General features: G+C 42.9%; 1 protein-coding gene across 1 annotated transcript in view; it reads left to right on the plus strand.

Annotated features, from left to right (window-relative positions):
• Positions 1–492: 492 nt before the first annotated feature.
• The window catches only part of ERP27 (endoplasmic reticulum protein 27), a 41,810-nt gene continuing 30,184 nt past the window's right edge, over positions 493–12,118 (plus strand). Inside the window, exons 1-3 of the mRNA XM_075553330.1 lie at positions 493–586; positions 981–1,078; positions 3,474–3,611. Coding sequence (XP_075409445.1) covers positions 493–586; positions 981–1,078; positions 3,474–3,611 — 330 coding nt within the window. The remainder of the gene's footprint in view (positions 587–980; positions 1,079–3,473; positions 3,612–12,118) is intronic.

Consider the following 12,118-nt stretch of genomic DNA (forward strand, 5'->3'; position numbering starts at 1 on the left):
TACCTTACTAGTAGTAGCTTTCCCCTTAATGATCTGTCTGTTATTTGGCTAAAAAGCTCACCACAAGAGTGAGTGTAGTCTAAACCTGGAAGCTGACTAAGGGCCATTGTCTTGGGAGTGTGGAGTCGCTATTGAAGCCTGGTTTGGTTTTGCATTCAATATTTAAATGATCTGTTTTTATGTCTATCTCTCCCACTTAAAAAGTGAGCTAGGAGCAGCTGCCTCTGATCAAAGTTGTCTCAGTATCCATAACACTTAGGTCAATATTTGGCCTATGATACTCAGAAGGTTTCCATTTAAATAAATTAACCTGACTTTCAGATGGTTGGTTATGTTCTGAGGCCCCGTCAGTGAAATCGGTCTCTTATCTCAGAAGTTGAAGGTTCCCCCAGAGCCAGCTTGCAAAGTTCCCAGAACACCAATAACATCACAGCCAATTAACTACAGCGTGGGCTGCCCGGATTCCCAAACACAAAGGTCGGGAGCAACACCATGGAAGCGCCTCAGTCCACATGCCTGTTTGTCTTACTGCTCCTCACCCAGGGGCTCCCTCCAAGAGTTTCTGCCGAAGGTCCAGGATCCTCAGGTAAAAGAAAAGAGTACTTGAGTAATTCTTGGAAGACATTGCTGTTGGGAGAAGTGTGTGGGGGTGGGGGTGGGGCTGGGGTGTGGAGAAGACTGCAGCAGTCTGGATACACCTTTGCCAAGCATAGCCAATATTTCGGGAAATGCTGAAAAACACGTATGTTGCCCAGTGTATAAGAAGGAATCTGGCACGGTCCTTTAGAGGCAAGTCATGAGGTCGGGCCATCCTCCACGACACTTAAAAAACAAAACAAAATGCGGAGGCATGGAAGGATATCAGTAACTCTAAAAACGGATCTTCTTGGTCTCAGAAAGGGGAACAGTGGTATCAACTCGTTTCCTTTTCCTGTCAGCACCCCAACACCTTCTGCTTCTCTCTCCCCCGATCTCTCTAGATGGCCCCAGCGGCCAAGAGCCCGTGTGGCTCACAGATGTCCCGGCTGCTGTGGATTTCATTGCTGCTGCCGAAGTGGCTGTCATAGGCTTCTTCCAGGTTTGTCCAGATGCCTCCCTTGTAGCTCCACAGAGCCAAAATGTTCTGTCTCCAGAGAGCCTTGACAGGTGCTTTCTGACCAGATGGTGCTGCATTAGAAGCAGTTGGTCACAGGTACTTCAGCACAGTGCCTGCTTTGGCCTTATCAGTCAAGTCTTCTCTCTTTAAGAACATTCTTAGCTCCTAATTCTGCCTCCACTGGATTTCCTTCCAAAGTTCTGAGGCCAATGCTTTAGTCTCTTATGGATTTCCTGAAGCTTTTGCCATCTGGCTTTGCTGAAGCGGGGCCGAGGTGAACCAACTTTTGCACTCGGGCAGCACTCTTTGTGGTGTGCTGCAAGCCCCTGGGTGTTAGGCAATCTCCTTCCTGCCTATGGTCTTTCTCCAAATGGCTTGTCCCTTTTCCCTTTTTCTGCACCCGCTCGGACATGTTGAAAAGGGAAGACCTTTTGCACCTCGAAAGGTGTTAGCCTCCGTTTTCCAGACTGGCTGCCTGGCTGATAGACAGCCGTACAGAGAGAGCACCATTTCCAGATTGTCTGCTCTCTCTGGTGGGAGCGTCCGGCAACCCTTCTGTCCGCTGATGAAGGCCCTGTTCCCTCACTGCAGTCCTTGTCCGTGTTCATTCAGTCATTCCAACTGCCCACTGCCCACCCGCCCATGCTGTCTACACAGCTGGAAATCACTGCTGCGAGCTGCCAGTGGGAGAGGAAGACGGAGCACATTTGTCAGTGATGAGTGAGCCGAGCTGTAGACAAAACAACACCCTCTGGAAGGCAGGGCGGGGCAAGAAAGGAAGGCCGGGGGAGCCTGCAATAAGTTAAATCATCACCAGATGCTTTCTGTTGATCCTCGAGCAATCCCATTTGAAGGAGCAGAGCAGAAAGGAAAGAAATAAAATAAGGCAGCCTTGGGTAGCCATTGTTCATCCCCTGCAATGAACTCCACACAGTTCCGGATTTTCGGCCTTTTTGACGAGCAAGGGGCCTGCTCCTTCTGCTTGAGGGGAGATGCCGGCGTTGTTAAGGAATGTCACCGAGTTCATTTTGACACCTGGAAACCCCATATGTGTCAGAGAAGAACTGTGTTCTAAGGGGGTTTTAACAGCTAAGTGCTTTGAGAAGCAGAAAGCCAGGCTTTTCTTTCGAGGCACCTCTAGGTGGACTCAAATCTCCTCCTTTTCAGTTGGCAGCCAGCACGTTAACCATTGCACCCGGAGATTCGGATGCAAGACTAGTTATCTTCGTTTCTCTTAACATAGCCTCTCTTTCAGTCCAAAAAGATATCAGGGAAGGACACAGTCCCTTCTGTTATTGCCTAGAATTGTGGGGATATCTTAGTATGGCCGGGACATTGATGCCAGGGTGCTGCCTAAGGACTGAAATCATGACGCAAACATGGTTGCCCTGCACCTTCCTAAGGCCTGACTTGTTTAGCCTGGGCAATGCATGAGCAGTGTGTCCAAGGGCAATGCCATAGGTTTATGTGTGGCAGACAAGATGATCCTGCACATGCCAAACAACCCATTATGAACAAGACTTTTTTCCTTCTATCCTTTGTTTCTCCTTCCTTTCCTGGACCTTTTGACAACTCCTAATTCTTATGTTTGCACTTTTTCATTCCTGTAAAAACTGCTTCCCCCAAATCTACTGCCTTGGATGTGTTAATGGGAGCCCTTTTGGCACAGTGGTAACACTTTGGGCTGCTCACTTCAAGGCCAACAGTTCAAAACCATCAGTCACTTCATGGGAGAAAGATGAGACTTTCTACTACCACAAAAAGTTACCATCTCAGAAACTCACAGGGGCAACTCTATACTGTCCTATAGGGTCGCTATGAGTCAGAATGGACTTGATGGCAGTGAGTTTGGGTTTTGGTTTAGTTGTATAAACAAACAAACAAAACCAAGCTCACCTGCAGGTGGTTTGGGCTCATCACAACTCTCTAAGACAGTAGCATTGCTCCTGAGGGTTTCCAAGGCTGTACCTCTTTCTGGAAGTAAACAGTCTCCTTTTTCTACCCCAGAGAAGCTAGTGGGTTCCAACTGCTGACCTTGTGGTTGGCAGTCCAACACAAGAAACCCACTGTGCCACTGGGCCTCCTTTATATCAATGACGGGGCAGTCCAATTCTCCAGGCTCTGAACTTTGAAGTTCCTCTCCTACTGGTGAAGTTTATGGTGAGGCCATGTAGGAGTCCGCTTAGGCTGGGGAATTCAGGAATGGCACTGCCAGCTTAGTCTGCATTCTTAGACATAGATGTTGCTTCGCTGGAGGCTAACCCAAGTCTATGTCTTGTGATATGATTGAGCCCATTTCTCATCTTTATTCTGTTTTTATGTCTGTGTCTCTCCTTTCCGAAATAATTTCTGTGATTTTTCCCCCTCTTGTTTTTAGGATTTGGAAATACCAGCAGTCTCTGTATTTCGTAGTATGGTGAAGCACTTCCAAGACGTAGCCTTTGGGATTAGCACAAATTCTGAGGTTCTGACCCATTACAACATCACTGGAAACACCATTTCCCTCTTTCGTCTGGTAAGTTGGCTGGGCCTCTTGATCCTTCTTGTTTTCCCCTTAGTCTGTGGAATTGAAAATTAGAGTGCAGACATCCTATCTGGTTCATTCTAGTGTTACTCTCTACCCACCACTCTGAAAATGGGCATTTCCACCCCAGATATGCCAATCCAAGGCTACACTGAAATAAGATCCCTGGGGGTCCGCCCATCTGCATGTGTAAGAATCACCTGGGGAACTTGTGGAAATGCAGACCCTCTTTCAGGACATCTGGGATGGGGATGCAAACCCTCAGCAGGGGATCCAACTGGAATTAGTCCTGTTGCAGGCCTACTGGAGACTGAGAAGGACGGTCTGCAACACCAGTGTCAATGCCAAACATTGACAGCAATGATGATTCACTCAGTCTTCACATGGAGCTGGTGAGGTTGGAAGTGACGTTGAGGAATTCATTTAACACATTTAGCCTCAATACTTTCATCCATAAAATAAAATAGGTAGAATCATCTCTGAGGCCATTTCCAATTCTGAAATATTATATCCTTCATAGCTTTGGAAGTATATCTTATATGTAATAAATAGTGGTTCAATAATGACCGTGTGCAGTAGATAAGATGGGAATAATAAAGACATGTTAAATATATGCTCCACGGACCAATCTGAAAATAGAGTGGTTGCTAGTTGCTGTTCAATCCGCGCTGACTCGTGGTGGCCTTCCTGTATAACTGTGGACATAACACCCAAGTATCCCAAATGCAAAGCACACCACGGTGATTAGGATCAAGGAATAGAAATGTTGACATTCCAAAGAAAAAAATCTTTATAAAGTAGACAAGTAAACTGGGACTTCAAAGATAAATAAAATTTAGACCTAGTATAAGAGAATTGATGGCTAGGATGGGGAAAAAATGGAACTTAATAAGGAAACAATGGTCTGGCCAATTTGACTGGATCGCTAAGCACATGTCTGAGGGAAATTACTAGACGGGGGAGAAGCTTGAATATACCCCTATTGTGAATACGTTGCTGGGTTGGCACTAATTTGATTGGCCTTAGAAGCCTTCAATACCTTTAGATAAGAGGAGTAACACAAATAGGAATATGTTTCTGCAGAGCTGGATGGATTGTTAGGTTAAAAAAAAAAAACACAACCCACAAGAAATGGCAAGAACTTTGGCTAGGATGGAAAAACTGACCCTCAAGATGGCAGACAGTGTAAGATTATAACAAAATAATAATTTATAAATTATCGAGGGTTCATGAGGTAGGGGAGAGCAGGAAGGGAGGGGGGAAACTTGAGGAACTGATGCCAGGGGCTTAAGTAGAGAGCAAATGTTTTGAGAATGATGAGGGCAGCGAATGTACAAATGTGCTTTACACAATTGATGTATATATGGATTATGTAAAGAGTTGTATGAGTCCCCCCAATAAAATGATTTTTTTTAAGAAAAGAAAAATGGACCCTCTGACAGGACAGCTAATGTAGCAAAAGTATGAAAATGAGTCAAAGGTTAAAGCCAAGGTGTTTAGAAAGAGTATAGCCATTTATAGAAGTAACAAAAGCATTTCTGATGTGTTATTTTGTTTTTGAGTGCAATATCAAGGTCAGTACTTACGCTGGAGTACCGTTCAGCCATCTCTGTTGTAAGGCTAATTCTGATATAAATCTAACACCTTTTATTTTGATTTTCATTATTATTGTCTTTTATTATCAGTGTCTTTATGAATCTGATTTCTCGTTCCTTTTGGAGTTGGAAGAATTGCATGCAAATTTATATATTTTTTCAATACATACATAAAACACACAAATAATATAATTTATCAATTCTCTTTAGTGTGGTTTGTCAGAACTCAAATGAATATATGCTAAGTCAAGAATGACTGGTATGTGCAGAGCCGGCCCCAATCCCAACTATGTAGACAAACCACCATCACCCTCACCCACCCCCCAGAAGAATGCACCTCAGAAGACAGCACTGACACTACAGCTTGGGGAGAAGGGCACTTCTGATTAGATCACACAGGAGAAACAAAGAGGGATGGAGAGAGAGGGGAACACATTCTGGCCCACCAAGCCCCGAACAGACAATGCACAGAGAGGACCATAGCGCTGGTCCCACCAAGAGACACGACGGCCCTCACTGAACCATAGCACTACAGAGGACAACACTGGAGACAGTGCTGGAATTGTGCCCAATCTGATCCCATCACACTGGGCGAAACACCAAGGGCATGCAACAGAATAACAAGGGAAGAAAAGTGATGAAAACCACAGGGAATACCAAAAATAGAATTTGGTGACAGTGGGGCACCCCATCAGACTCCACCGGAAAACACTTGTAAAGGCCAACAACCAGACCTAGAACTATTTATAGGCTTTTCCATTTTTGTCAGTGGCTTTCTTTTTGTTGTTGTTATTTTGTTTTAGGTTTTTTCAGCTGTTGGTATTGTTTTGTTGGCTTTGACTTCCTTTGTTGTTGTGTTTGGATTTGCCTGGTTAATGTCTCTGCATGTCTATCTAAATAAGATGGGTGGGATAAAACTTGGAGATGAAAAGAATGAGATCAGTGATTCCAGGGGGAGTGGGAGAAGGGGAGGTGGGAGAAAAGGGGGTAGAGGGAACCAACCCAGGGACAAGGGGGCAGCAAGTGATCTAAAATCAATGCAGAGAAGAACATAGATGCCTAGTGCGTTTAATCAAGGGCAATGTAGCAGCAAGGAATTACTAAACCCAAGTGAGTCCAAACATGGTGGTGGGACAAGAGGAAAGTGAAATGAAATAGAAGAAAGAACCAGGAAGCAAAGAACATTTATAGAGGTCTAAATATAGGGATGCACATATGTAAATATATTTGTATATAATAAGAGGGGAATAGATCTATGTACTTAAATCTATATGTTAAGAATTAAGGTTGCTGATAGACATTGGGCCTCAACTCATGTACTCCCTCAACACAAGAACACTTTGCTCTAATAATCTGGCACTCTGTGATTCTCACCTTCCCAACACCATCACTGAAGACAAAATGGGTGCATAAGCAAATGTGGTGAAGAAAGCTTATGGTACCCAGCTATCAAAAGATATAGCATCTAGGGTTTTAAAGGCTTGAAGATAAACAAGCAGCCATCTAGCTGAGAAGCAACAAAGCCCATATGGAAGAAACATACCAGCCTATGTGGTCATGAGGTGTCGAAGGGATCAGGTATCATGCATCTAAGACCCAGAACAAAATCATACCCAATGTGAAGGGGTGGGGGTGTTGGAGTGGAAACCCAAAGCCCATCTGTAGGCAATTGAACATCTCATTGCAGAAGAGTCACAAGGAAGAGATGAGCAAATCAGGGTGCAGTGTAGCACCGAGGAAACATACAACTTTCCTCTAGTTCTTTAATGCATCCTTCCCCCACCCTCATCACCCCAAATCTACTTTTCAAATCTGGCTAGACCAGAGCATTTACATGGGTACAGATAATAGCTGGAATCACAGGGAATCCAGGACAAATAAACCCCTCAGGGCCAAGATGGAGAGTAGCCATACCAGGAGGATAAGGGTAAGGTGGGGGGAGATAGGGGAAACCAATCACAATGATCTACATATAACTTCCTCCCAGGGGGAATGGACAACAGAAAAGTGGGTGAAGGGAGACATTGGTCAGTGTAAGACATGACAAAAAAATTATAAATTATCAAAGGTTCATGAAGGAGGGAAAGAAGGGGAGGTGGGGGCGGGGCGGAATGCAGAGCTGATACCAAGGGTTCAAGTAGTAAGAAAATGTTTTGAAGATGATGGCAACGAACGTACAAATGTGCTTGACACAAAGGATGGATGGATTGTGATAAGAGTTTTACGAGCCCCCAGTAAAATGATTTTAAAAAGGAGAATGACTGGTATGTCAGAAGTCCTCTAGAAATGAGAAGTTGAGGTCAAATATAAAGATTTTTGGATTGCCTGTCCCTTTTCTCTATCTCTCTTTCTCCTCTTATTTGTACCTTTGTAAAAGACATGCTTTGAAAGATATTGCTCTTTTATGCTCTGAAATACCTGGTATATTCAAGATATTTTTATATTATATATAAAGTCTTCCATGATTCACCCACCAGTCCCTTGTCCCGCCAGTTCCCAACTTGGGTTTCACTAAGTACCCAATTATGCATATTATGATGACAGATATTATAATTCATGATTTTGCCTCTTCCTAGAATTCCACCACGTCCAACTTCCCTTTTTCACCTGTCATCACCCAGTTCATTCCTACAGCAGTGAACCGGTTTAGTCATCTTATTCTTCAGAAAGCATTCCTGGAAGAATCCCCAAATTGGTATAAAGAGTCCTCGGTGCTTCCATCTCTCTCTTTTCTTTGGTTGTCTTCGTTAGGTACCATCCACCCAGTTCTGATTCCCAGGGACCCTGTGCACAACAGAATGAAACACTGTCGTTCTGCGCCATCCTCACCTTTGTTCCCATGCATGAGCCCCTGTTTGCAGTCACTGTGTCACTCCGTCTTGTGAAGGCCCTTGTTTCATTTTCATCTTACAATGCATAACATGTATATGTCTTTGTCACCTGTTACAGGTAAACTTATTTTTCACTTTGTTTTATTGAGCCTTGCAGGGGGTCTCATTTTTTTTTAATGGTAAGCTTTATGGCCTCCCTGCATCAAGCGCATCTGAAAAACAAGAACACCTCATTGCCCTCAAGTCAATTCTGCCTCGCAGTGACCCTGTAGCAAGTCTACGGGGAGCATTTTCCCAACCCAAGGTGCTCACTTCATATCGATCTGTCACATTTTATAATTATCATAATCTGTCAAGCTCTTTTGGAATGTTCTTGCAGACGCAGTAAACTACAGTATAGGGGAAACCGTCGTATGCACTGGGAGACCAAGATCTCCATGGGCTTGCTTTATTGTGCTAGCCTGGAACCAAGTCTGCAATATCTCTGTACTTCCTCAGACAGTGAACTGTTCAAGGGCAGACCCATGACACGTTCATCTCTGTGTTCTGAAAGTCTCTAATGTCTGTGGCAGTCAGAGGATCCTCAAATGTGTGGGGCAACTGAACTCATTTACAAAGGTATGCCTGAGAGTACTTGAGAACCCCTCAGCTCTCCCCACCTGCATTTAAGTTTCAGGCTTGTGTTTTCAATATTAATGAAACCTTACCATTAAAAGTTTTGGTACATGTGTGTTTTGGTACATATATGTATGTATGTATATATTGGTATATAACCAGGCTAAGGTCTTTCAGTTTTTCATATTGCCATGAAATAGTGACCATAACCATTCAATATAAAAACTCTAATCAGCTGTAATGTCACAAGTACTTTGTTGTCTACAGATCTTATGAAGACCTCATGTTAAAAAATGGTAGCATGACCAAGATACACGCATGGGGAAGAAAAGAAAGTGCTATTGGTCTTCAAATTTCCAAGGGCCTCACAACCTCTAGTGGGAGAATTGGCTTTGCTTACAATGCATTCTGCTTTACTTTAATAGTTTAGGGACACTTCATCCACATATCATGCAACTCAACATTTTAGCCTATCAAGAAGAGTTGAAACATCATTACCACAATCAATTTTAGAACATTTTCTCCTTCCTTGTACTCATTGTTCTTTGTGAAATTTTTCTTTAATTGTGGCAAAGAAGTACACAACAAAGCATTCTCCAATTCACAACACATATATGTATATATGTATACATATACATATATATAATTCAGTTCCATTAATTATACTCTTCATATTTGCATTACTGATATCCTTTTCCAAATTATTCAACCACCATGAACATAAACTTACTGCCCCCTAAGCAAAAACTCTTCCTCCTTCACCCATTTTAACCATTGTCAAGTTTGGCTTCTTTTTTTTCCCAGTAGTTTTTTTTGATATACTATTCACATAGTTAAATTTCTTCTTTAAAAGACTTATATATACATCATCACAATAGTTCTAATGTTCTCATCCCCCTCAATTTATTCTTTATAAACACTGTTGATCATGTCCCAGACTTGTTCACTCTTTAGCATTTGGCTTTTGTTTACCATCACAAAGAGACACACCTACTCTGACTGAACTTATGAGGCCTCTGTAGACACCATTACTTACATGTCAGCTACCCTACTTTATTGACAGGTATCAAAGGGACTCAGCTTATGTCCTGCCAGCAGTTAGATAAACATTATTTTTCTCAGTGTACACATTCCCAAATTCAGGCAACATTTCAGTAAGATTATGATTCAAATGTCTGGGATAACCCATGTTTGTTTCTGAACAGAGAACACCAACCAGAACTACTCAACGTTTCTCCATATGTATTAGACAGTCGTTTTTTGAAAGTGTTAAGTTTACAGGAAAGTTACTCAGGGAGGACAGAGAGTTCCCACACAACTCAATGCCCTGCACACTGCTCCTCCAATTATTGACATTTGCCCCCCTGTTTGCGCAACTTTTATTACACCTGATGAGCACATGATTATTCATTAAAGTCTATATTAGTACTTGAGTAGAGGCCCACAGTCCCTTGTTGTTTCATTTTCTATTGTTGCTTTGTTTTGCTCTGTCTTGTGTTTTGGCATATTATTATCTCTGCGTGCCTATCTGGATAAGAGAGGCAGAATAAACAAGCTGGAGGAGAAAACAATTAGATGACAGTTCCAGGGGGACATGTGAGAGGGGGAGGCGGGAAAGGAAGTGGGTGTTCACAGAACCACGTGCAAGGGAACAAGTGACCGAAAATTGATGACGAGGAGGGTGTAGGAGGTCTGGTAGGGCTTGATCAAGGGCAGTGTAATAGAGCGGAATTCCTGAAACCCAAATAAAGGCTGAACATGATAGTGGGACAAAAGGAGAGTTAAAGGAAATAGAGGAAAGAACTAGGAGGCAAAGCGCATTTATAGAGGTCTAAATACAGGCATGTATGTCCATATGTAAATATATTTTTATATGACGATGGGGAAATAGATCTATGTGCATATATTTATAGGTTTAGTATTAAGGAATTAGTGATGTCTTTCTAATGCTTCTGACAATGTCTGTGATGGGTGGCGAGGTCTTTTTGATGTCTCTGGGTTGTCTTTCCATCCCCCATGCTACTCCATCAATTGTCCTCTCCTTCTTCCTGGACATCACCTGCATTTGCATTCTCTTTCGCCTGAAAAGACATAAAAAAAAAATAGCCCCTCCCTTTGGGCTGTTAGAACCTGGGCACCAAGTTACTATTAAGGAAATCGTGAAGTTTCTTCTTTTCCTTGGCATTTGCTGGCGAGGTCCAGCTACACTCTTTCCCCTTCAGAATATAAACAAAGAGCCCTTCCCTTTGGGCTGTTAGCAAGCCCAAATCCTAACTTCAATTTTCTTCCTCCTACTGAATCTTTTCACAGTCGGCTTTCTCTTTAGGGGTGGAAAGTGTCCTTTTGCTCTAGGTATTTTCAGAGTTTTTGTTAGAGAGAGAAAACTTGGGGTGAAAAAAGCGGATTGAAATTTGTCACATACAGAACTTCCTTTACACTTACATTTCACCACCCCCTTCTGTTTTATTAATCGAGATTTTAAAATGCAATTTGTAACACAGTTTATATAACTATGCAAATTCACACGTTCTCCTCCAGGAGATAGGCCCAAGCACAGTACCCATGGAGTCAGCCCATAGAAAGCCGACACCAAATGGTATTGCTGAGCTTTCATGACCCATACTGGCTAAATACAAGGATTGAGAGTCTTTTTAATATGACTGATTTTTTTTTTTGCTTTTTCTGAATTAATTTATGTAACATATCTCTTTCCCATAAGTTTATATAGTTAAGTGTGACTATAGGCTTAATTAAACCCTACCAGTCTTTAGGGTCTACACACTGGAGGATTTTTCCTCTTTGCCATACGTTTTTGCTAACTCTTTTTATTCCCTCCGCATGGAAACCAACAACAGCTAGCAGCCTTACCTTGGGCAATTGCTAATGACCACTGACACTAGCTCCTGAATCTAAATGTCCTGAAGACCTATTCCCTTCTCTTATTAATTCCTCATAGAGACATTCCCATTTATCCATAACATCATTCCATAATATTCCAGGTCCTAAACGCAAGTCGGATCCCTCAGGCACTTCTTCTGGTGATTGTTTTGTCATTAGGGACATGAGGAAGTAAAAGCAGTGGGGCTATGTGATCTCCCTTTAAAATAATCCAGGGATTTCAGCTTTAAATAGAGCTCTAAATTCTCCTTCATAATCTTGATTAGCAACTCCAGTAACAATGTGAACACCTTCAGAATTTAGGCTAGATTTTCCCAAGAACAGGCCTACTGTTGCCTCTGGTAGGGGTCCCCAGACACTGGTCTTAACAATGCTGGGGCTCCCCATTGAACCAGCTGAACTTCTCGGTGGTTAAATCTGCCGCTGCATTCCTGCTGGTGGCTGGGCTCAGTGAGAAGACAAATTGGTAAGACTGTGTGAGGCGTTTGATGGAACTGCACGCCCCAGGCTGCATTGGGTGGGGCTTGGAGCATACCCTGTTGCCCGTTTCCCAGCTGGG

This window comes from Tenrec ecaudatus, chromosome 6, assembly GCF_050624435.1.
Source record: "Tenrec ecaudatus isolate mTenEca1 chromosome 6, mTenEca1.hap1, whole genome shotgun sequence".
Lineage (NCBI taxonomy): Eukaryota > Metazoa > Chordata > Mammalia > Afrosoricida > Tenrecidae > Tenrec > Tenrec ecaudatus.